The sequence below is a fragment of the Cololabis saira genome, chromosome 4, assembly GCF_033807715.1.
Source record: "Cololabis saira isolate AMF1-May2022 chromosome 4, fColSai1.1, whole genome shotgun sequence".
NCBI lineage: Eukaryota > Metazoa > Chordata > Actinopteri > Beloniformes > Belonidae > Cololabis > Cololabis saira.
Window position 1 is genome coordinate 2,461,517 of NC_084590.1, and position 27,387 is coordinate 2,488,903.

Sequence of the window (27,387 nt, forward strand, 5' to 3'; positions counted from 1 at the left end):
TATCAGATAAACATCCAGAAGACCCAATCACTTGTCTGAGTTTACATGCTGTTCAGAGAATCGGATAAATGTCCAGAACATGGCTGACTCCGTGACGCTATGTGGCGCTGCCTGTAACCATGGTAACCATTTCAACAAAGAGCCACTTCCGGTTGACGGTTGTTTTGTTTGGCGCCAATGTTACGCCTTCAGTATATCTTTCCACTTTATTTTGATCTGCTCCGGTGTCCTGATGAAGCTCCTCAACCACGAGCAGTTCAGGTAAAAACATTTATTTCAGGTAAAAACATTTAGTTCAGGTAAAAACATTTAGTTCAAGTAAAAATGGCAGTCAAATCAGCAAAAATGTCAGTTTGCTGGATGAAATCTATGAATTCCTGATAGAATAAGTGTGTTAGTGACAGCTCTGCTCCTCTACGCATGTGAATGAGTGTACGTTTGTGTGTACATGAAAGTACAATCTGCATTGAGGGTTCTCGCTTCAGGAATCCCGGTCTGTGATTGGACGCTACCTCTGCGTCGCCGCTGCTCATTTGCATAAAGTTCTGATTTTTCAACTTCAAATTGACGCTCTGGACGCCTCCGCTGCTCCCGCTGCCTCCGCTGCCTCTCGCAGCACTTTCATAGAAAATGAATGGCAGCCGGACGCCTGTGGCTTTCAGTGTGAATCCACGGTAACTCGCGCACGTGGCTCGATGCCATGATTTACTTTGTGAAGTAGCAACGTTAGCACAGCATGCTCTGCACACCTGAATGTGCTGCATCTTCTGTTTTTTAAAAAGCCATAGAATCCCACAGTGTGGATCTGCTGTTCTTCTGTTAGAGCATTTTAAGAGCAGTCTCAGCTGATCCAGCTTGTGACTGCTCTGTCGAGCCACAGGCCATTACGCAACTGCTAAAAGAGCAGCATGAAAAGTTGATACAGTCCAGCGCTCTGCTCACTCTCCTGTCCCATGACAACCTTGTAATTGCTCACATTGCGATAAAAAAAAAATGGCATTTTATGATATCGCAATACTATTGCAAATCCAATTAACCATTCAGACCTAGTTTGGAGCATGCTGATGTCATGAGCATTGCTATAGTATAATAATTTTTTTGTGATGGAAACACAAACAGAAACCGAAAAATGTTTTGGGTTCACTAACATACAGGACTGTGTCAGAAAATTAGAATATTGTGATAAGTGCTGGGCGGTATGACCAAAAATGTATATCACGGTATTTTTCAAAATTATATCGGTTTCACGGTATATCAAGGTATTTTTTTTTCATGCACAAATGGGTGTTAACCACATTTCCTAATTTTTTGGAAAGGTATTGCTGTAGTAAATTGACTTAGAATGGCCTATTTTACTGTCATGAGGAGGATGCATAAATCAAATAAATTTGATTTAGGCATGCTTTTCAAAGAAAAAAATCTTTTACAAAATGACAAAGTAGAAAATATTTATTGAACATAAAAAACTGAACATGTTTTAATTTCCAGCATTATGTTGTTTTGGTTCCACCTCCTGGTGAATGATAGGTCAAATTCTTATGTGGTTACTTTTTGGTTGGCCAACGATTTATGTTTGTGGTGCGCAACGGGTACGGGAGCGGCCAGTCTATTTCCTTATATTACGACGCCGTTATTAATTGTTCGTTTTTTTTTCCCACTTATTCCACCGAACACCGAAAGTGTTTTTTTTCGCCATTTTCGGCCGAACAATTTCAGTTACCGAACAATCGGTGCATCACTACTGCTAAACAGTCCCCTCACAAACAGTGTCCAGCGGCGTTCCCAACGTTGTGTACGCTACTGTACATACTCACCGGTATTACGGTATATGAAAAATTCATATCATAAGAAAAATAAACACTGGTATTCGGTATGAACTGGTATACCGCCCAGCACTAATTGTGATAAAGTTCTTTATTTTCTGTAATGCAATTTAAAAAAAAAAAAAAAAAAATGTCATACATTCTGGATTCATTACAAATCCACTGAAATATTGCAAGCCTTTTATTATTTTAATATTGCTGATTATGGCTTACAGTTTAAGATTAAGATTCCCAGAATATTCTAATTTTTTGAGATAGGATATTTGAGTTTTCTTAAGCTGTAAACCATGATCAGCTATATTAAAATAATAAAAGGCTTGCAATATTTCAGTTGATTTGTAATGAATCCAGAATGTATGACATGTTTGTTTTTGTAATTGCATTACAGAAAATCACAATATTCTAATTTTCTGAGACTGTATAGTTATTCAAGTGGAAATGTTCATCCAAATTAACTTAAAACGTCAGTCCTTTTACAATCTGCTAAAAATACAAAGAGGGTGTAGTGAAACACCAGTGTTTTTATATTTCTCTTAACCACTGAAACCATGTAATTTAAATATGGAAGTAGTGACATAAATGAGAGGACAGGTGCTACCACAAAAACCTATATCGGAGGTAAAATGTTTAGTCTCAGCAGAAGCTGAAAGAATCCCAAAATAGATGTCAGGCACAATATATGCATGTAGATATAAAATAGAGAATAATCTGTTGATTGCATTTAATTTACCAGAGAGTGAAGTCCCAAACCTGGAGCTTTAGTGGTTATTACCAGTACTCTAGTTGTAAAAATAAATCAGGGGGGATGGTGGATTTCATCATATGGGGACAGATAATTTGTGCTGATTACAAATAATATAATATATTACAAATAATAGCAGTGACCAAAACACCTGCAGAAATACTGCAGGAATGACATAGCAGCAGTTAAATGCAGCCTTCTGTAAGCTTTAAATATCCACTGGACTTACATCAAATACATCAAAACACAACAATAAAAAACACTTTTCTGAACTTATCAATATGACTCTGTCCTTCACAGGATAAGTAACATGGATCACTGCAAAAACTCACAATCTTAACAAGAATATTTGTCTTATTTCTAGTTAAAATGTCTCATTTTAGTAAAGAAATCTCATTACACTTAAAACAAGACTCATCACTGAAAAAAAAAAAGGTTTTCACCTGTTTCAAGTAGATTTTCACTTAAAATAAGTAGAAAAATCTGCAGATTTTTTTGCTTGTAATGAGAAGATAAATCTTGTCCCACTGGCAGATTTTCCGACTTATTTCAAGTGAAAATTTACTTGAAACAGGTGAAAATTGTCAAATAAGTTATTTTTCTGGTGATGACTCTAAATGTTGAAATAGCAGTAAAACCACATTCATTGATGAAATGACATAAGGGATGGAAAGGAGGGATGGTAGTTTTACAGGGGGGATGATTTGGACCGTTTTTATTTCAGGGGGGATGATTTGGACCGTTTTTATTTCAGGGGGGATGATTTGGACCGTTTTTATTTCAGGGGGGATGATTTGGACCGTTTTTATTTCAGGGGGGGATGATTTGGACCGTTTTTATTTCAGGGGGGGTGATTTGGACCGTTTTTATTTCAGGGGGGATGCCACCCCCCTCATCCCGCCTCAACTCCAGTACTGGTTATCAGTCAAAAATAGCAGAATACTGAGTGAGCTGCATGCACTTATGACAAGATGATCGCATGATGGTGTCTTTAAGACGTAGCTTTCTTGTATAAAAAGACTGTTGGGTTGGGCGAAGAATAAAAAATACAAAATAAATAAATAAATTCTAGCACTAACATGGCAGCACGTGTGTCCAACTGGACTCCCAGCAGTCTGACCAGCACTGATCCAGCTGGACCTGGACCATGGGATTTTGTGCTTGTGTTGTTCTCTCAGATGGAAGTCACATTGGATAAAAGTGTCTGACAGTAGTAGTAGTAGTAGTGGTGACAGTTATGTACTGGGAAACAGTCACTGTGCCCTTTTTGACAGCTTTCATAGCCTCTTGTGCGTCTATAGATTTTCCAAGAACTCCAGGAATGTGGAGAATGTGTATCCTGTAGAAACAGGTTTGATGAAGGTGCTGCAGCACCCTGACCTTGAGTTTATCTCCTCATTTACTGTTCACATTTATTACATTCAGTCAATACTAGGGTTGTCCCCATCAGGATTTTTTAGCTCCCGATCCAATCCCGATCACTTGAGTTTGAGTTTCTGCCGATCCCGATCCGATCACTTTTTTTTGGCTCCCGATACATTTCCAATACTTTTTCCCGATCAGATACATTTTGGCAATATATTAAAAAAAAGAAAAAGAAAAGAGGACTAAAACTAAATTATCCCTAGTTTCTTTTCTTGTCCATTGGAGAACAACATGGACATTTATTTCAACAAAGCTTATCAGCTCTGGTGCCACAAAATGTAAAAACATGAAATTGTAAACTAAAACAAAAAGTGCAGAATAGTATAATAACAAAAATAAATACATTTAACTTCAAAAGAGGTAGTTGAATGACATCCAGTCAAACTCACAAACACAAGAAAATTAAAATACTTTTTGGCCTAACCTTAGTGCAACATTCTGAATGGATGAATGAATAGCAGCAGCTTAATGAACATGAACAGATAGAACATTTCACAATTCAAAACATGTAAACCATGGGCTGGGTCCAAAATCCCACACTTCCATCCTAATGAGTAGCAAAAACAGTATATGAGATTTTTTAGTGCGTCCGAAACATTAGAACGTACTCAATAGTATGTACTATCCATACTCATTCTGGAGAAATGTATTAGTGTGGATTGATGGACACTAGCCGAGCAGAAACCTCCCACAATGCAATGCAGCGGTGTTTGGTTGCTAAGTGATACGTATATGTCATAAGTATAATATTGAGTATAATAATATTTAATATTATAATATTCGCATATAATAATATTATATAATGTCATCTTGTTCCGGCCAGAATAAACGGGAAAGAGCGGAGCGGAGCTGCTACTGCTGCTGTTACCATGGTAACAGCTGCTACTGCTGCTGTGACAGGTCACTTCCTCCCAACAGCACAAAGTGCCATGTAGCTCTTAATAGTACGTCCGAATTAATGCACACTACTGATATTTACTCAAAAGTGTGCCGAACTTAAGTATACTTTTTAGTATATACTGTTTTTAGTATGGCATTTTGGACGCACAGCATGTTAGTTTCGCTTACTTTGTTAATATATATTAAAAACATTAATAACTAGGTATGTTCCGATTAGGGATGTCCCGATACCATTTTTTTCACACAGAGTACGAGTACGAGTATTTTAATTTGTGTACTCGCCAATACCGAGTACCGATCCGATACTTCTACCACAAAAATAACTAGGCTAAAAATGCAATGAAAAATGCAATGAATTGGAAGACAGGTTTTATTTGCAACAGAAATTCAATTTTAAACAAACCTCTGCCTGCCGGGCTTTCCTCCGCGCTTTAGTCTCATCGCAGGAACATCAACTGAGCATGTGCGGTGCTTCACCTGAAGCCATTCGTGTGAAACAACATAAACAATGAAATAGAATTTAAAAAACAGGCTAAATGAAATGATGTTACACACTCTTGTACAGTAGGTGGCGGTATGCACCTTAAAGTTGGTTGTGATCCGCCAATAAAACAGAGAAGAAGAAGAAGAAGAAACAATCCCATTGTTACAGTCCGGTTATATAGAGTGGTGCCCGTGAGTGAGACTGGCAGTGCCGTTTCAGCCAAGATAGTGACAATTAATGCAAGCAGGACGTCAGCAGGGTGGACATATTTCAAAATAAGGGAGGACGACAGAAGCAAGGCAGGCTGTCGGCGCGGCTAACGTGGCTAACCGGGTAACGCGGCTAACCGGGTAACGTGGCTAACCGGAATGTAACAATGGGATTGTTTATGTTGTACTGTGAGTTACGTGGAGTGTTTAATAAAGTTCCCTGTGAGTAAGGTTTGTCCAGTTTGTATAATTAAGGAAGATATAATTTACTGAAACATGGAACAGCTGGCTACAGCCACAGAGCAGCAGCTCAGCCAGGCTGCAGACTGACCCGGGGAGCCGCGGGGCGGCTCAACATCTCCCCCTAGTGGCGCTAACCAGTAACTACAAGTATTGGTGCGCGGTATCGGAGGATTTTTGCGAGTACAAGTATATGAGGGCAGTATCGGCCCCGATACCAGTATCGGTATCGGGGCATCCCTAGTCCCGATACTTTTTTGGCCGATACCGATGTTTTGAAAATGCCGTGATCAATACCTATTAATTCCCTGTGCATCTCTAGTTGTCATGTCACGCTTGACACGCTGTCATGCTTCCCAGTCTCCTCTAATTCATCTGCACAAAAGCTCCTGCAAAAGAAAAGCTTTTGGGATAAGATACAAGTAACATTTCAACTCTTCAATGTTTTTTTGTTTATTTCCGTTTGCGTGTACGTGTTTATGTATATAATTTATTTTACAGTTATTTAACAGGTCTTAGGATCAGACACACTATGCATGTGGGTATATTTCTATGCACAGTTGCAAGAATAATTGTTTCCTTCTAGAATTGTTTCAGTGATTTTATATTTGGGGAATGCTTCTGCATAGAACAGAATATAGCTCAAAGACTGAACATTTTTTTGACATTTTTAATTTGTTGTCAGTTCTCACTTCAGAGCTTTGAGATGGAGTTTGAAGGTGAATCAGTACTCCTAAATCCGTGGCAGTGCTTCTCTGACAGGGAACGCTTCCTTCAGAGAATCTAGTTGTTCTGCATTCCCCCCTTACTTATGTCCATAAGTTAATTACTAGAAATGGATCAATTTAAATTTTCTTTCTCTAATTTTCTTAAAGGTCTGACTTGCTGACACAGATTTTGGGCAATTCTTAGGGTGCTTTCACACCTGTCCCGTTTGGAGCAGTTGTTCCGACACAGGGAGCGTTTCCCCCATAAAGATCAGTTGGTTTGGTACATGTGAACACAGCAATCGCGCTCGGATGCGGGACAAAACAAGCGAGCCGAGATCTCCTAGGAGAGGTTAGGGTTAGGTTCTCGGCTCGCTTCCATTCCAGACCTGGAGCGGTTCGTTTGCAGTGAGAACAGAATCCACACAGTAACCCACACAACTCACTCATAACTGTGGTTACGATGCTCCATAGTTGTTGTTTTTCCCGGGGTACGGAAGAGGAAACTCCTTCTGCGTTCATTTCTGACCAATGAGAGAACAGTTGGTTCATGGCATTTGTTAACAGCTTTGAACCGCTACAGCCTTGTGAACACAAACTCCAAAAACCAAACAACTGTATCGATTTAGCCCCTGAATCGGAACAAAACAAACGGGCCACAGGTCTGATAGCACCCTTAGAACTACAATCAGCTGCATACAGATGATGCTAAATTAACATTAATTTAGTCAATAATGAAAAATGAGCGAGGCTGCTGAAGGTGAGGACACTGTTCTGGAGGGAATCCCCAGGGGGGACACATGCACGGGAGCCAGCTCCTCTTTCATCGCAAAGGATTGTTCAGTAACGTTTAACTTTCTCTGTTGCTTGGACACTCTGCTACCTCTTGTGCTATTCCATTCCTTGACCCATGTTTTTGCTCTTTTAATTGAACAATTCATGGCACAAACAGCTTTGTTGATATACAGTGGGGCAAAAAAGTATTTAGTCAGACACCAGTTGTGCAAGTTCTCCCACTTAAAAAGATAAGAGAGGCCTGTCATTTCCATCACAGGTATATCTCAACCAGGGTTTCCGTTGTCCGGTAATTGCCGGACTTTGTCCGGTAAAATATGCCGAAGTCCGGTATTTTATAATCTCTCCGGTCAAAATGTCCGGTGAAAATACTCACTGGTGCTGCGGGGCTAGAGTCCCCGGGAGTACCGCGGAGGGACACGCCGAGCCTCGGTGCCGGGAGCCGGGAGCCGGGAGGAAGCGGAGCTGCGGCGCCGACATCCACGTGTGCGTAGAGTACGCGTCGCCGCGTACCTTACGCCGTAGGTTACGCGCAAGCTTCTGCAATATTTATTTATTTTTTGAAGTTACGCTCGCGAGTCAATTGACGGGACTTATTTTATTTTAAATACCCTGTTTTTCAATAAAAATACTATTAAATGACTTGCATCGATATCGTACTACTGCATATGATTTATTTTTAACCTCAATAAATTCATATAGCCTATGTGACCGGAATTTCAAACATTTGTCCGGTAAATTGAAACCCTGCCGGTCACATTGTCCGGTGCCAATTTTTTCTAGCGGAAACACTGATCTCAACTATGAGAGACAGAATAAATAAAAAAAAAAAAATCCAGAAAATCACATTGTCTGATTTTTAAAGAATGTATTTGCAAATTATAGTGGAAAATAAGTGTTTGGTCAATTACAAAAGTTCATCTCAATACTTTGTTATATACCCTTTGTTGGCAATGACAGAGGTCAAACTTCTGAGTCCCTGATGGTAGTGTGTTACTGATGGTTCCTTTGTTACCCTGGTCCAGCTCTCTGCAGGTCCTTCACTAGGTCCCTGTGTGGTTCTGGGATCTTTACTCACCGTTCTGGTGATCATTTTTACCCCACGGGTGAGATCTTGGAGCCCCAGATGGAGGGAGATTATCAGTGTCTTGTATTTCTTCCATTTTCTAATAATTGCTCCCACAGTTGATTTCTTCACACCAAGCTGCTACATACTGTATTGCAGATTCCGTCTTCCCAGCTGGTGCAGGTCTACAATTTAGTTTCTCTCGTCCTTTGACAGCTCTTTGGTCTTGTCCATAGTGGAGTTTGGAGTGTGACTGTTTGAGGTTGTGGACAGGTGTCTTTATACTGATAACCAGTTAAAACAGGTGTCTTTTATACTGATAACCAGTTAAAACAGGTGTCTTTTATACTGATAACCAGTTAAAACAGGTGTCTTTTATACTGATAACCAGTTAAAACAGGTGTCTTTTATACTGATAACCAGTTAAAACAGGTGCCATTAATACAGGTAACGAATGGAGGACAGAGGAGACTCTTAAAGAAGAAGTTACAGGTCTGTGAAAGACAGAAATCTTGCTTTTTTTGTAGGTGACCAAATACTTTACCAAGGAATTTACCAATGAATTCAGTAAAAATCCTACAATGTGATTAGTGAAGTTACCTATGAAGGAAATTACAGGCCTCTCATCTTTTTAAGTGGGACAACTTGAATAATTGGTGACTGACTAAATACTTTGACTACAGTCTTACTCTCTCCTCTGTAATTTTATCAATGTTACACATGCTAATTGGCTGTGATTATTTGTTTTACTCTTTATTTTATAGTTGTATGTGTATGTACTCATTCTTTAGATCCAGTTGTGTGTAAACACTTTATAGAGTTGTCTCTTTGCCTCTGAAGTTCAGCTGCAGGATAATGTGACGCAGCCAAATTAAAGGAAATTAGAGCTTTTTCAGAAGAATAAAGTGTGTGTCCGGCTGGTGCACACGTCCCCACCATTTGCTTAGCCTTTCGGGTTACACTTAGAGCCACTTTTTAAACAAAAAACACACAAAGTTTCGGTTGACTTTTAATCCTACCTCTTTATATAATTATATTTGTATATGTATTAGGGGTGTAACAATATATCGTGCCACGAAATTTCGCGATACAAAAACGTCACGATACGTGTCGTGGAGGTGACAAACTGTATCGTGATATTGGGTTATTAATATTAATCTATTGTGTTAGTAACGACCGCGCCTTAACCCCGGACCAAAATCTTCCTCTGCTCAGAAGAAACTAGTACCGTTTTGGTCCCGATCACGGGACTCTTGCAGGGTTTTGAGCTCTGAACTTTTACTGATGTAAGGCTGGTGTAGAGTTAAGCCTTACCTTATTAATTAAACCTTTTTGGGGTGGTGAGTAGGATAAACACGGGGAAACTTCTGCTGAGTTCCAGTGTACTTTAATGTCCCTCAACAGTGTAGGATTTTAGAACATCAACACAGCACCTAGTGCCGTACTGTGGCGTATCACTCCGCCCAATCTAAAACAGACTAATCACTACAGATAAACTGACTAGTGTCATTATAGTCCCTGATTTACATCACAATATAAAGAATATATTTATAAAATAATCAACCCTGAATTACCAAAATAACCTTCTTAACAAAAATAAATCTCCTCTTACACTTATAAGGTGAGCATGAATCAATCTGTTTATGATGTAAAATTGTATGTATTTATTTACTTTTATTTATTTAATTTTAGTTATTACATTTCTGGAAAAGAAAAAAGTCAAATCATACATGAGAGAAACTATTCAGTTTGTGTCTAAATATTTGTACTTGTCTGAAACTGAAGATGCATAATGCAAACCTGACATTTACTTTTAGTTCAGTTTGTGGAAAATGGTTGGCCTGGCTTTCTCTTTAAAACTTAAACAGTTATAAAGCATTAACTGTAACAATAGGACAAACACACAGTATTGTTTTGTATTTTGTGTCTTTCAAATAAAAGACAATTTTTTCCAGTCATATGTTCCTCATGCAAGGTTGTTAAAAAAATACTGCTATAATATCGTACCGTATCGTGAGATTAGTGTATCGTTACACCCCTAGTATGTATGAAACAAAGTAAAGCTGTTTCCTTTTCTTTTTTTTTATGCCTGTGAAATCTTTGATGCATTTAAATTATTGTTAAACCAAAACAGCTAATATCAAATATTTTGGGGCGATTGGTGCTTGGATTTGTGCAGACTGAGCCCCTTCAGCGCTGCTGAAGCAGTGTTGGCTCCCAGCACGGGACAGAACGTGCTACTGGATCTGGAAAGTTCTATGAGGGTTTGATCTGGATGCAAAGACAATAGTGTATTTTTTTCACTGCAGTAGCAGAACAAGCAAGGTAATTGTTGCAGCTGGGGCCTAGTCATGATATCTGTTGTGCACACACACGTGTGCTGGGAGGTGTGTGAACATTAACAGAAGACTTTTGAATGTAGATTTTATGAAGTGCATAATTGTTGACGTTAATGGCTGCAGTTTTGTCATTTTCATGTCATTATATCCATGAGGTTTGCCTTTTGAACGTAACGGTTGTCATTGCCAGCCACTTACTTCGGGAATTTAGTTTAATTCGGAATGGCCATTCTCATTCAGAATTAGGTGTTTACATGGTCATTTTACTCATTTTAAATCGAATTACATTTTAATTCTGAATTAAAGAGGAATTAAACTTCCCATGTAAACGCACTCAGTAACTTCGTAAGTGACAAAGTAGTTGCGGATAAGTAAGACAACTTCTGTTGTAATAGACTATATAAATAAAATGTAATTGAATGTCAGCATTCTAAAAAATGTTTAAGGGAGAAGGCAGTTGACGAGAGGAGGTGTTCCTGGAAGAGGAAGGTTTTCAACTCCTTCTTGAACGTAGAGAGGGATGACTCTGCTCTGGTGGCCACACGTAACTGGTTCCAGCGTTGAGGAATGATGTGAAAGAAGAGTCTCGACTGAGAACAGCTCGTGTGAGGAGCGGGCGAGGTCCGTCACTGTTCTGGTGAGGAGTGCAGTGCTCTTAACAATCAAGTTCATAGAAGCAGTTCCAGAAGTACCACGGAGTATTAGGGCCAAACTAAGACGAAATAAATTACAAAATTACGACAATAAAGTCATAATATAATGAGAATAAAGTCGAAACATTACGAGAATAAAGTCGTAACATTACGAGAAAAAAGTCGTAACATTACGAGAATAAAGTCGTAATAGAATAAAGTCGTAATATTACAAGAATAAAGTCGTAATATTACGAGAATAAAGTCGTAACATTACGAGAAAAAAGTCGTAACATTACGAGAATAAAGTCGTAATAGAATAAAGTCGTAATATTACAAGAATAAAGTCGTAATATTACGAGAATAAAGTCGTAATATTACGAGAATAAAGTCGTAATATTACGAGGGTAAAGTCATAATGTTGCGAGAATAAAGTCGTAATAGAATAAAGTCGTAATATTACAAGAATAAAGTCGTAATATTACGAGAATAAAGTGTTAATTTATGAGAACTTTAACAGGAAGAGCATCTTCTCCCTGTGTTAAAATGAAGAATATTGAGCATCTTGTGAAGTTATATTTATAATATATTTAATATTACGACTTTATTCTCGTAATATTATGACTTTATTCTCAAAATATTACGACTTTATTCTCGTAATATTACAAATTTATTCTCACAACATTATGACTTTATTCTGGTAATTTTACAACTTTATTCTCATATTATTATGACTTCATTTTTGTAATTTCAATTTTGTCTTAGTTTGGCCCTAATACTGCGTCGTACGGAAGTGACAGAGACTTGTTTAATTGGAGCAGCCACAGGTCGCCGGTGAAGCTCAATGAACACAAGTGTGATGTGTGCCCGTCCGGATTGAATAAAGACCAGACGCCCCACTGCATTCTGGACCTTTTTATAAGAAGTTTGATTGCACCAGCTGGAAGACTGGCTAGGAGGACATTAATATAACCATGGCCTGTATCAGGAGCTGAGTTGCATGTTGAGCCATGTAAGGTCTTATTTTTTAAATGGTGTAGAGAGCAAAGCGGCACAACTGGAACATCAACGCAAAATGGTCAGAGAGAAGGATATGATCATCAAAGATGAAACCCAGGTTCTTTGAGAGCTTTATGGAAGTGTCAGTAGTAGCTGTGATACTTCTGTCAGTATTGAGGCTGAGCTACGGTGGCCGAGACCCGCCATTGCTGAAAATAAAAGTAACGCTGCAAACAGAAACAAACGCCGCTGCAAATAAAATAAACGCTTAGCAAATAAAATAAACGCTGCAAATAAAAGAAATGCTGCAAATATAAAGAAACCCCGCTGCAAATAAAATAAAAAAACGACGCAAATAAAAAAGCCACAACAGAAGTGAATTACCGGGGACTATTTTTGCTGATGCACCGGTGTTTTTTACGTGAGAGGAGAAGAAGAAGACGAAAAAAATTACACGTAGCGACGTTGAACACTAAACTTTTCACTTATTTTCTTGTTCGTTGTTCTTCTTATTCCTCGCTCTTCTTATTTCTTCCTTTTCACTTCCTCTTCGTCTTCTTCTCCTCTCACGTAAAAAAACACCGGTGCATCTGCAAAAATAGTCCCCGGTAATTTCTTTGCGTAGTTTTTTTATTTGCAGCGGCGTTTATTTTATTTGCAGGTGCGTTTCTTTTTATTTGCAGCGTTTATTTTATTTGCAAAGCGTTTATTTTATTTGCAGCAGCGTTTGTTTTTATTTGCAGCGTTTCTTTAATTTGCAGCGGCGTTTGTTTCTGTTTGCAGCGTTACTTTTATTTGCAGCAATGGCGGGTCTCGGCCACCGTCCTGAACGAATGATGGGCAGGGATTACGAGGACTTCAGTCTACACAACTGCAATATACACCAGTCACTTTATTGAGTATTTATTGATGTCTCTATATTGTACATACCCGTAGCCACATACATAAGCATATTTGAGTATTTAGATAAACAAGTTGATCCTTTTTAATATTTTAAATAAGAAAATTATTATTTACTTTAGATATTTTTGCTAGTTTTGTCTTTCTTATTTGACTGCTTGTGCTCTTGTTTTTTGCTCTTGCAGAAAATGCAATTTCCCCACTGTGGGACAAATAAAGGTCTTTGGTTTTGTGGCTGGAGGCTTTGACCTGCCCGGCTGGTGATAGTACTGAACCTAATTAAAGATAAAAACACATTAAAAAAAGCCCAAACTCCTTCCACATCTCTGAACTACTGGGATTTGCATTATCCCACGACCCCTGTGCTTCCTGAAATATAGATATTTGGACTCATGACAGATATGGAGCATTCACACCGGGTTCATATCAGATGTCCTTCACAATAAATTCAAAGTACTGCAGGTCCCGATAGAAACTTTGAACCATGCAATAGTGTTTTGGGATTGGATTATTTAATTTTTGAGTAAAAAATGACCGGATGGAAATGTTCGTCTCACTCCACGTCCTCCTATAGGTACATATTAAATATTTAAAGGGGACCTATTATGGCATTTAATGTATATTTTAAACACTCCTTGAATGTCTTAAAAACAATCTAATTTCTACATAAATCAGAAATTCAGCCTGTGGGCCATGTCTCTAGTTTTACCGCTTCTAACCTCATTATCTGTGAGTGATCCTGAGAGGAGGGGAGGCTATGATAATGAGGGTCTGTGCTGATTGGCTGCTTGAATGACGTGTAGCAGGGGAGGGAACAAAGCCTCTCCAGGGAGAAGAGCAGCGGCTGCATACACAAAGCGTGTCCCATGCGATAAGCTTCTGCGACAAAATCAATTCCATTGCTTTATTTTTTTGTATTGGACTGTCCTAACTGGCCGCGAGTTTAACAGTTTCAGTGTGGACAGAGAGAGTTTAACAGTTTCAGTGTGGACAGAGAGAGTTTAACAGTTTCAGTGTGGACAGAGAGAGTTTAACAGTTTCAGTGTGGACAGAGAGAGTTTAACAGTTTCAGTGTGGACAGAGAGAGTTTAACGGTTTCAGTGTGGACAGAGAGAGTTTAATGGTTTCAGTGTGGACAGAGAGAGTTTAACGGTTTCAGTGTGGACAGAGAGAGTTTAACAGTTTCAGTGTGGACAGAGAGAGTTTTAACGGTTTCAGTGTGGACAGAGCGAGTTTAACAGTTTCAGTGTGGACAGAGAGAGTTTAACGGTTTCAGTGTGGACAGAGAGAGTTTAACGGTTTCAGTGTGGACAGAGAGAGTTTAACAGTTTCAGTGTGGACAGAGAGAGTTTAACGGTTTCAGTGTGGACAGAGAGAGTTTAACAGTTTCAGTGTGGACAGAGAGAGTTTAACAGTTTCAGTGTGGACAGAGAGTTTAACAGTTTCAGTGTGGACAGAGAGAGTTTAACGGTTTCAGTGTGGACAGAGAGAGTTTAACGGTTTCAGTGTGGACAGAGAGAGTTTAACGGTTTCAGTATGGACAGAGCGAGTTTAATGGTTTCAGTGTGGACAGAGAGAGTTTAATGGTTTCAGTGTGGACAGAGAGAGTTTAACAGTTTCAGTGTGGACAGAGAGAGTTTAACAGTTTCAGTGTGGACAGAGAGAGTTTAACGGTTTCAGTGTGGACAGAGAGAGTTTAACGGTTTCAGTGTGGACAGAGAGAGTTTAACAGTTTCAGTGTGGACAGAGAGAGTTTAACGGTTTCAGTGTGGACAGAGAGAGTTTAACAGTTTCAGTGTGGACAGAGAGAGTTTAACAGTTTCAGTGTGGACAGAGAGTTTAACAGTTTCAGTGTGGACAGAGAGAGTTTAACGGTTTCAGTGTGGACAGAGAGAGTTTAACGGTTTCAGTGTGGACAGAGAGAGTTTAACGGTTTCAGTATGGACAGAGCGAGTTTAATGGTTTCAGTGTGGACAGAGAGAGTTTAACAGTTTCAGTGTGGACAGAGAGAGTTTTAACGGTTTCAGTGTGGACAGAGCGTGTTTTAACGGTTTCAGTGTGGACAGAGCGAGTTTAACAGTTTCAGTGTGGACAGAGAGAGTTTAATGGTTTCAGTGTGGACAGAGAGAGTTTAATGGTTTCAGTGTGGACAGAGAGCGTCCGATGTCACGCAGCTCAACGCGATATTTGGATGCTCTCATTCAGTTACAAGGTGTAAACGGATCTTAAAGCCTAATTTACGGTTCTGCGTTAAATCGACGCGTACCCTACGCCGTAGGCTCTGCGTTGGTGTAACACAGAACCATAAATCAGCCTTTAGTTCCCTGAAGAGGGAACGGGTCACCTCGTCTTCACACAGGAAGATTTAATTGAATTGTAAACAGTTACACCACAGTTATTTACTCAGATTCCTCATCATTTCATTTCTTATGTTACAAGACAAATGAATCATGTTAACGGTAAAGAAATCACAACACTGAATGTTCACAAATGGCAACTTTATTGTTAAAAAAATAAAACATAAGTTGTATATAAATAACATGTATGCACTATTGCTGGCTCAAGGAAGGACCGTGCGTCTCCTGAAGGTGTCGTTGAAGCTTCAGGTGCTTGGAAGATCTGAAACCATCAACAGTAGAAAAATGTATTACTAATAGAGCTCCGGTGTTCCCTAACGAGTGAGTGGCTCCGTTAGGGAACACTGGAGCCGCCGGAGCTGCTGTCCGGTCCGGTGAGCAGCTCCGGAGCTAAATACTTAGCCCATGCAAAGATCATACTTGTAGACAAATATAAATAACATAAAAAAATAACGTCACTTACCGCTGACTCATGTGCAGTTGCCGGGTCCGTGCTGTTGGTACTGATCCTTTTATGAGGGTAAATGTCGATGCAAAAACTGTCCCTCGTTGTGGAAACAGCCACCGCTTCTGAACAATGGTGAAGCTCCAGCCGGCGGAGTTAGTTGTGGGTGTGGTTTCAGCAGCGGAGGAGACGAGACCTATGGAAATCTGCTCCTATGGTGACGTCACCATAGGCGCAGAATCTGAACGGCTCGTAGAAGTCACATGACACTGGAAGATTCAGCCGGACGGGGTGAACAGACTCTGCAGAATTTGGTTGCTTTCCATCTTTTCTGTGTTGGCAGGGTGAGGGGAGACCACTTTATATATGGTAAAGCAAGAAAAAACGTGTTTTTCATAATAGGTCCCCTTTAAATCTGTTTGTGAATGATCAGCAGACCTTTTGTAAGAACGGTTTCACAGTGGACAGCTGAGTGAGGAAAGACTACCACGTACACTGACTATTGTTGCGTATGAAAGCTTTTATTTTTCTCTATGGAGAGACACGTAGACATGTAGCGCACAAGTATAAGAATCATTTGGATCTCCTCATTTACTCACGCTCTCGTCTTTCTGTTCCCCTCCAGTTACCGATGTGGAACTGAAGCGGCTGAAAGATGCTTTCAAGAGGACCAGCGGCCTCTCGTATTACATGACCCAGCAGTGCTTCTACAGGGAAGTGCTGGGAGATGGAGTTCCCCCTAAAGTTGCAGAGGTAAGCCACACTGATGGAATGTACGCTGTATTTAAATATGTGACGATGGTTCATGATTACCAGGAAATTCCAGTTTCATCCTACTGTATGTGGAGGCCGTCCCCTGTAATCTGCACAAGTTATTCATAATCAGGAATATAATTAATACAATGTTGCTTTTTCTGTAATGGGTCCACATGATCATATATACAGGACTGTCTCAGAAAATTAGAATATTGTGATAAAGTTCTTTTATTTTCTGTAATGCAATTAAAAAAAACAAAAATGTCATATATTCTGGATTCATTACAAATCAACTGAAATATTGCAAGCCTTTTATTATTTTAATATTGCTGATTATGGTTTACAGTTTAAGATTAAGATTCACAGAATATTCTAATTTTTTGAGATAGGATATTTGAGTTTTCTTAAGCTGTAAACCATGATCAGCAATATTAAAATAATAAAAGGCTTGTAATATTTCAGTTGATTTGTAATGAATCCAGAATGTATGACATTTTTATTTTTGTAATTGCATTACAGAAAATCACAATATTCAAATTTTTTGAGACAGTCCTGTAGTGGTTTTTGAGGTGAAGGAACGGCCCACTACGCCTTCAGCTGAATTTTACTTCTTGAGAAATGACATGAGTCATATGTGTCCGTTATTTGTTTCCTGGGTAAATTCAGTAAATATGGAAGTAGTCTATTCAATTAAATAAAGTGTCAATAACTGTTCATAGAACTATATCATCAGATAATTTAATTTCCTGAGTGCGTGAGAATTTTCTTTTTTTTTTTTTATTGTTTCTCCCTACACATTCGGTTTGGATGTAGGATCCATTATTTTGAATAATTACAACTTGAGATTGATTCAACTCAAATGTTCTTTTGGGCAAATCAGATCTGATAAGATCATTTGTAAAAGGATCAAAACGATTTGTAGTGTTTTCAGAAGGGAATTTGGACAAATCAGCTTACGCTGGAGGTGTAGCAGTGTGCAGTAAACTCCAGCTATACTTCAAAAATATTCATTTTTGGTTCCAATTTCTGTTCCGAACGTGCGCCTAGCGTCGCTGTGATTTCAACCACCATATTTCCTTAAGTTAGGGTTGAGGCCTTTGTCTATAGACCAACAGTCCTTCAGTGTTACTGGTTTGACTTTTTATTTATTTATTTAAATCATGACCTTATTTTGATGTCTCAAAGTGAAATCCGGTACAGTGCACATGAGCATGAATTACATTGCAGTTCTTGGCCCTGAGCTTTTCCTCTTCAAGTTTGGTGTGAATTGAGTATATTGAAAATGTTAAGCTGGGATAGGCTCCAGCAGACCCCCGTGACCCTGAAAAGGACAATAATGGATGGATGGATGGATGGATGAAAATGTTAACCTTTCAGTGAGATTGCAGAAAGGACATACTGTTTGTTAAGACCTAAAAAAAAAGATTGTAAACGATCTGACAAACTATGAGCTTGACAATTAAACTGATCACTGTGGTTTTGAGTATGTATTAAAGCTCTTTTAAAATATGGTTAATAAAACACACGGGCAAACAACCCATCTAATTTTGCATTGTGTTTTTAAACAAATGCAGTGAATCTATAATACAAAAAACCTTTGTAGCTTGTGCTTATCATAGAGAGCACTATTACAGCAGCACCAAAAACCAACTGCATGATGCAACATGATTCCCTTTAGTGTCAACGCTTGTGGATGGAGCAGGAAGACGGAGTGCATCATTAAGAGCAGAGTTAGTCTTCATTTGCTCCTAGACTCCTGTCAACAGTCTGTCCACATCTTCACTGAGCACTGCAGGATTTGTCCTAATGCCCGTCTGTTTCTGCTGTTGCCCTTCCGTCACCATGGCAGCCGTTAGTGCTGACAGCAGCCCAGATGCAAGGTTGCCGTTACAGAATGGAACAGTGTTTTTTTGCACATTTTGTCAGTTCAAATCCAGTTGAAGCATAATCAGTCATCCAAGAAGAATGTCCTATGAAGAATGTACTTTGAGTAAGATGTGTTTTGAAAACAATTAGTTCCGTTTTTTTTAAATGTCCTAATTTAAAAATAATTCAGTTCAAATTACTTAAGATTACTACTTACCTTTTCAAATCTTATGCGATTGCAGTGCTGTTGAAGTAGGTGAAGATAATTTAAAGCTTTCACAACCCCATAAAGCTAAAGTGTGTTAGAAAGATGTGTGATAAACACTGGTGCCTTTGCCAGAGAACTACACAGGTGTCCCGGTTTTAATATTAATGTTGTAAGAGCCTTGTTCAGAATAGACTGCCCCTGACAAATACCTTTCAAGCAGTGGGGAAAAGGGATACACCAGTACAGGCCAGACCAGAGCAGACCAGTACAGAGCAGACCAGTACAGAGCAGACCAGTAGAGACCAGGGGCCTCATCTATAAAGCTTGCTTGCGCACAAAACAGGGCTTGAAAGATGCGCAAGCCACCTTCTACGCAAAGGCTGGGATCTAAAAAGAAAAAACTAACCGAAAAATGTGTGTATCTCTACGCCAACCCTGACCCTCCCGTAGGAACATTTTGAAGATATGGGGAACTGGCGACGCAGGTGGTGAGGTGGTGAAAGGAAGCCAGATTCATGTAATACTTTTAATAATGTCATCACATATCAGACTTATAATATAATAGCGCTGATCGTGTCCCTCTGTGTGTGAAGCACAGCGTCAGTCAGGACTCTGGTGCTGGTGCTGGTGCTGGTGCTGGTGCTGGTGCTGGTGCTGGTGCTGGTTGTGCTGCTGCAGCCGCGGTGCAGGACACGCCAGGAACCTCCTCTTCCTTGAGCAGCACTGAGGGGAGAGGGGAGGAGGGGGAGCGGGGCTGCCGGGCCGTCTTTGCATCACCTTCGCACAGCATCTTGATGATTTGCAATTACAGGCTGAGCCTACCGTTGGGTGGGGACAAAAACATGATTTTGAAAAGTGGGGGGGACATGTCCCCCCTGTCCCCAGTGGCACTCACGGCGTTTAGCGCAGCAACGACGTGCTGCCACTCACTTGCTTTATTTTATACTATTTATACTTTTACTGTGACCATGTGGTTTTCCTGTCCTCCACCTCATCCACAACATCTCCATCTCAGTCTCCGTGAAATTTAGTGGCACGGTGGCTCGACACGTTCATTCATCCTGACGCCCAAACAGGCTGCAGGAAGCCACTGCGCATGCTCAGCAGGCTCATTCATATGCAAATACTACTTTGCATTACCCATTTATGGTAGAAAGTGGGCGTGTAGAGGGCAGGATATGAGGCGAATTCAGCTGCGCAACCTTCCAGCTGGACTGTGATTTATAAAGAGAACATTGCGTGCAAATGTGCGTGCACACGGTTTTATAAATCCAAATTTTTTTTTTGCGCCCGCCATTTTCGGCTTGCACTTTTAGTATGAATCCTACACACTCTTATAAATGAGGCCCCAGAACAGTACAGACCAGACCAGTACAGACCAGTTTGCCGGGCCTCAAGGGGGTTGCCCAAAGTGTTGGGGTATTCCACCGTCAGTATAGATATATTTTGTTGTAAAAAAGAAACTCGCCCACCTTCTCTTCCTAGATTTCATGCATCCAAACGTCACAAAACATAAACAAAACAAATTCTGGTCATGAACAGATCTTAAAATGAGTTATATACAAATTCATACAAACAAAAATCCATGAAATGGAAGTAAGAAGATGTGCACATGTAATTATACCAAATAAAGTTAGTTGAAGATGCATATTAACCAACATTCCTGTATTGACATCAACAGCAGAGGAGAAGGTCCTCTCACCAGAACAACCACGTTTCCTCTGAGATGATTAGAGCTGCTTCAGGCTCGTCACAGTCTACAATTATACCTGTCAGGCACTGGGCATTTTGGGAAAATGACACTCAGTATTTACTGACTTTGCCAAATGATTGTTCTCAGTATGATATAGGTGAGCAAAGTGTGCAGTCTGGAAACTGGTCGGATGATGTGCCACATTTTGGTCAACGTCAGCGGCACTGGTCTGACCTGCAGGTTGTGTCCCAGAGTTGGTGATAAAAGCAGAGTCTATTACGGCCGTCATCCTGGTTTCTAGTTAAGTTGTGGCATACTCAGTTTTACTATAGCATGTACTAAACACAACAGCTGTACCTAGCGTATAGGTGGTTCCCATCAATGAAACCAAGGAAGAAGAATGGGGATATTCATCTGAAAAGTAAAATGATGTACTGTACTAATGACTAGAGATGCACCAGTCCAATGTCAGTCCTGATAATGTGTTGACACAGTATATAAGTGAATATTATAAAACTAAAGGGATCTATTAGAAAATTCACTCACATTAGATTTCATGCTGACATATGACTTGAACATAGATTTTGTTTCAATGTGTGTTCATTTCCACATTCGACTTTACTGTAGGTTTCACTCTATTTAGTGAGAATTAAAATGCTGCTTCAAAATTATGTATTACTGCTGGTACACAATTAATTATTTTTTTGTAACAAATAACAGTTCATTACATTTATATTTGTTTGGATAAAAAATGGTATCGGATCAGTATCTGGTATTGAGCCGTGTTAGACATCGGCACCGATGTCCAACGTTGTCACTGGTGTTGTTTCATATTTGACTGAACTTTCTACGGCCTTCCCTATAAAGGGTCTGCATTTACGTCACTTGACAGTGACCCGTACAGTTACCAAGAACCAGTGGTCCATGGACATTAATATTTGGTACAGTTACCAAGAACCAGTGGTCCATGGACATTAATATTTGGTACAGTTACCAAGAACCAGTGGTCCATGGACATTAATATTTGGTACAGTTACCAAGAACCAGTGGTCCATGGACATTAATATTTGGTACAGTTACCAAGAACCAGTGGTCCATGGACATTAATATTTGGTACAGTTACCAAGAACCAGTGGTCCATGGACATTAATATTTGGTACAGTTACCAAGAACCAGTGGTCCATGGACATTAATATTTGGTACAGTTACCAAGAACCAGTGGTCCATGGACATTAATATTTGGTACAGTTACCAAGAACCAGTGGTCCATGGACATTAATATTTGGTACAGTTACCAAGAACCAGTGGTCCATGGACATTAATATTTGGTACAGTTACCCCAAGAACCAGTGGTCCATGGACATTAATATTTGGTACAGTTACCCCAAGAACCAGTGTTCCATGGACATTAATATTTGGTACAGTTTCCCCTAGAACCAGTGGTCCATGGACATTAATATTTGGACACGAATCCAGTTTCCTGATATTTATTTGTACTTAATTTCTACGCCGGGGAAATACACGAAGCAAAGCTTGAAGGCTTACAAAAGTCTTGACGCTTGGTCCGACTTCAAGGCAGGATTTGTTGTAGAAATTAAAGTGATGAGGACACCGAACTTTATGATTAGACCGTTTAACGTTAGCTACCCAAAAATCCAACATTACCTGATACAAAATGGGAACCACAAATCCACGTTTCGGTGCCTGGAATCCAGTTGTTTCTGTGAATTGCAGCGATCCATTTGTCTCTCTTAATCTTATTTTTCAGCAGTCCGTAAAACGATAACTCTGATTTCTTGCTAAATCTATGAGTACAGTCGATCGCACAACAGCTCTTTCCCATTTTAGATGTTTTCCAGTTGCTCAAACTGAAAGTTTACGCTGACACTCAGTCTTTCTGCCACTCAGTCTTTCTGTCACTCAGTCTTTCTGACACTCAGTCTTTCTGACACTCAGTCTTTCTGACACTCAGTCAAGTTTAGGGATAAGTTGATCTGGTCCAGTATTGTCGTGCCAATAAGAATTTTCACACTTCATTGCAAGCATCAGCCAATTACATTGTAGCTACACAGGAAGTGCTAGCCAGTGAAATCATACATGGGGTGGACTGTTTCTAAGCATGCAGATTATTTGTGTAGCAATCAGGAAGAAATGTGATATGATATAATTGTCAGTGTATACGTTTCTTCAAAGAGTGTTTGAAGGTGTGGGCAGGAAGGATCTCCTGCAACGGTCTGTGTCTGAAGAACCTCTGAATGAAAACACTGTTGCTGAATCACTGTTGTGAAGAGGAACCTCAGGGTTGTCCATGAGGTTCTTCATTTCATCAACCATCTTTCTTCTCCCAATCATCTCCAGAGGCTCCAGAACAGAGCCAGCCTTCTTGATCAGTTTGTTGGGTTTCTTGAAGTCTCTGGTTCTGATGCTGCTCCCCACTGCAGATGTGACTGAACTCTCCACAACAGACTTGGAGAAGATATTCAACTTCTTGCTGGAAACGCTTTTCAATCCAAAAAAACAGTGTTCAAATGCAATTTTTTGGGTCTCAAAATTTTTTTTTAAATTCAAACACTTTATTGAAGTGATCTTTTTTAATTGAAAATATTTTTTTTTTTGAAGCAACTTCTTTTTTGATTAAATGATAAAGACACACATGTCCTACCCATAATATGGCCCAAATACAAAACAACACTATTTCAATCAAAAAAGTTGCTTCAAACAAAAAAACTTCACTTCTATCAAATAAAACATTTCCAATCAAAGGAAAACAGTGTTCAAATGCATTTTTTTGAGTCTTAAATTTTTTTTTTCATTCAAACACTTTTTCTTTGATTTAAATCATTTTTATTGCTTGAAGTGAATTTTTTTTTAATTTATTTTTTATTTTACCTCCATACACAAAGATTTTTGGTTGTCATTACATGTCTATGTCATGTTTGACTTTACTGGTGAAGTTTGTTTCAGAAATGAAATTTAAATCAACTAAGTACACTTAGGCCGCGTTCAGACTGCAGGCAAATATCCGATTTTTAGCCCATCCAGATTGAAACTGGATGACTCTTTTGAAGTCTGAACAGTCCCAAACCGCATTATATCCGATTTTTGCAAACCAGATGGAAACCACCTCCGGGAGGTAGTTTCATATCCGATCCATATCTCATTTGGGCAGATGCGTCTCAGTCTGAACAGCTCCAAACACTCAGATCGGATATGACTGTCCCAGACGCTCCAAACCACCCGCCCATTTCCAGTTGTGGGGCTACTCATCCTTTCACAGAGAGCATGTACAATCTCTGATGTCACGTCAAAAACTATTATTTGTAGTTTAAGTGTTGCAAATTCACATTACAACATGTTTTAATAGCAGAAAAAAAGACCGCATTTCCACGTAGGTGCGGGTCGCCGCGTACCCTACGCCGTAGGTCTGCGTCGGTGTAACGCGGAACCATAAATCAGCCTTCAGTCGCGCTGTGAGCCTGAACCTGCAGCCCGTCAGCCCCTCTCCTCCTAGGAGGACAGGTTATGGAGCGGGGCTGCCAGTTATTAATTGCTGGTTCGTTTTGTTAACTCTGAGCTTTGTTGGTTGGTTTGTTAGTTTGCTGGTGGTTTTGTTCTGAACACCTTTCTCTGTTTCTCATTTTGCTGGGACGCCGGGTCCCTCCGCCGATCACACAACTTTTGCGGTATGCGTTCATTTTTATGTCTAAAAATGATGCGCAGTGCCGACCCAATCAGAAACGGTACAGATATTTTGGGATTTTTTATATATATAAAAGAATTACATGACTTCACACAATACACACGCTGGGTGACGCCTCCGCTCCGGCGTCGTTGCTACGGCAACCCGTCAGATCAGTCAATGATGTGGCCCAGTCTGAACAGAGCCATATCCGATATGGACAATTGCTAAAAACAGTGTGGACAGTCAGCCCTGAAAATCGGATATGAGAAGGAATCAGATATATATCAGATTTGCCTGCAGTCTGAACGCGGCCATACAACTTACGTGGTCTTTTGTGTTCTGCTGCAAACTTTGCTGTTCTCTATTGTTTAAATTGTGTTTCTGTATTTTGATTGTTGTACGGCGACCTTGAGTGCCATGAAAGGCGCCTAACAAATGAAATGTATTATTATTATTATTATTATTATTATTATTCTAAACAGCATCAGTGTTGTGTCTCCACTCCGGTCTGCTGTCCAGGTGAACACTGAGGTATTTATACACCTCCACAACCTCCACTTCTTCTCCCATGATGAACAAAGTATTCAACATATTCCCAGCTCTCCAAAACCCCACAATCATTGACTACGTTTTACATGAAGTCAAAATTCGGGTTATTGTTAATATTCCGGTTACTGAAACATTGGGAATATTCCGTTTCCATGCGTGAGCAAACGGGTTATCCCTGTATACATGGTAATTAATCATTTGGGATATCTGGATCAAACCAGCGACGCACGGAGAACGTGATGACGCAATTCCCGTCATTTCTGCTTCTTCTTCCTGTATCCAAATCCAAAACAACAACAATAACAGCAGCAGCAGCATGGAGGATAATCAACAGCCCAGTAGAAGTGGTTTTGTTTCTCGATCCTGTAGTTCGTCTTTTTCAGCGTCTTCCAGCAGTGCTTGATCTGGTCTGGCGTTCATACAAATGCTGCTTCGCACAACTTTTCACTCACGTTTTTGTAAATCTGGCTGTCCCGGTACTTTCTACCGTCTACAAATGCAGAAATGTTCATATCCTTCCTTACATTTATTAAGTGATTAGTCTCCTCCTGGTCTTGGTTTCTCCGTGTTTATAAGAACTTCCTGGACTCAAAAGACCAGGATTCCTTGTGAACAGAGCATGTGCAGAAAACAAATTCCTGTTCCGTTTGATGGGGATATTCCGTTTGGTGTTTACGTGACCCAATATTCAGGTTTTAAAAGGAGGAACCCAGGGCTCATATTGGGGTTTTTAAAAAAACTGAATATGAGCAAATTCGGGTTATTCAAAGGGGTTATTGGTGTTTACATGGCCGTGCAAAACTGGGTTATTGCTAATATTTGGGTTTTAAAAGGGTTATTGAGGCATGGAAACGCAGTCAGTATCTTTGTTTTGTTCACATTCAAGGTGAGGTGATGTTTCCACACCGTGCCACAGAGTGATCCAGTAGTCCTCTCTACTCAGTCTCTCTTCCATCCCTGATACAGCCCACAACTGCAGAGTCATCTGCGTATTTCTGCAGAGGACAGGACAGGACATGTACTGGAACACTGTGGTGTACAGAGGGTTTTTTCGTATCATTCTGATAGGAACAAGAAATACGTTTTTGAAATCATAATGTTCTACATGTGTCTCAACTTCAGATTGAGACAAAACATGCAAACCTGTGGTAAAAGACTGCTTGCTGCTGCGTTGCAAATAACTAATCAGGGGCCTCATTTATAAAAGAGTGTGTAGGATTCATACTAAAAGTGCACGTAAAGCCAAAAGCCGAAAATGGCAGGCACAAAAAAAAATCTGGATTTATAAAACCGTGTGCACGCACACTTGCACGCAATGTTCTCTTTATAAATCACAGTCCAGCTGGAAGGTTGCGCAGCTGAATTCGCCTCATACCCCGCCCACTTCATACCATAAATGGGTAATGCAAAGTAGTATTTGCATATGAATTATCCTGCTGAGCATGAGCAGCAGCTTCCTGCAGCCTGTTTGTGCGTCAGGATGAATGAGACGTGTCGAGCCACCGTGCCACTAAATTTCACGGAGACTGAGATAGAGATGTTGTGGATGAGGTGGAGGCAGGAAAACCACAATATTTGGTGGTCACAGTAAAAGTATATAAATAGTATAAAATAAAGCGAGTGAGTGGCAGCACACCGTTGCTGCGCTAAACACCGTGAGTGCCACGGACCACTTTCCACTGGGGACAGGGGGGACATGTCCCCCCGTCTTTTCAAAATCATGTATTTGTCCCCCCCACTTTTTACAGTTTAAAAACTAACAGTAGGCTCAGCCTGTAATTGCAAATCATCAAGACACCCTGTGCGAAGACGATGCGAAGACGGCCCGGCAGCCCCGCTCCCCCTCCCCCTCTCCCCTCAGTGCTGCTCAGGGCTGATTTATGGTTCCGCGTTACACCAACGCAGACCCTACGGCGTAGACGCGCGTCGCCGCGTACCCTACGGCGTAGGCTCTGCGTCGTTTTAACACGGAACCATAATTTAGGCTTACACCCACGCGTAAAACTCATTATATATATATAAAAAAAAAATCTGTCCCCCCTAGGGGCTCCGTAGACCCCCTAAACGCTCTACGGAGCCCCTCATTTGTTCTGTCCTAAAGCGGTGGGTGAAGGAGGTTCCCGGCGTGTCCTGCACCGCGGCTGCAGCAGCACAACCAGCACCAGCACCAGCACCAGAGTCCTGACTGACGCTTCAAACACAGAGGGACACGATCAGCGCTTTTATATTATAAGTCTGATATGTGATGACATTATTAAAAGTATGACATGAATCTGGCTTCATTTCACCACCTGACCACCTGCGTCGCCAGTTCCCCATATCTTCAGACTGTTCCTACGGGAGGGTCAGTGTTGCCGTAGAGATACGCACATTTTTCGGTTAGTTTTTTCTTTTTAAATCCCAGCCTTTGCGTAGAAGGTGCTTGCACATCATTCAAGCCCTGTTTTGTGCGCAAGCGAGCTTTATAAATGAGGCCCCAGGTCTTCCTGCTTATTTTTGAAATTTAGTAAATGCCAACAATTCAATTTTGATGTAATTCCATTGTCAATTAGCGCTTAGCTTTCTTTTGT

The 27,387-nt window shown here is 40.2% G+C and overlaps 1 protein-coding gene across 4 annotated transcripts in view; it reads left to right on the plus strand.

The window, feature by feature from the left end:
* The window catches only part of usp32 (ubiquitin specific peptidase 32), a 122,317-nt gene that overhangs the window by 21,823 nt on the left and 73,107 nt on the right, over window positions 1-27,387 (plus strand). For all 4 annotated transcript variants that reach the window (XM_061718657.1, XM_061718659.1, XM_061718658.1 and 1 more), the window contains exon 2: window positions 16,689-16,816. In XM_061718657.1, the coding sequence (XP_061574641.1) occupies window positions 16,689-16,816 (128 nt within the window). The remainder of the gene's footprint in view (window positions 1-16,688; window positions 16,817-27,387) is intronic.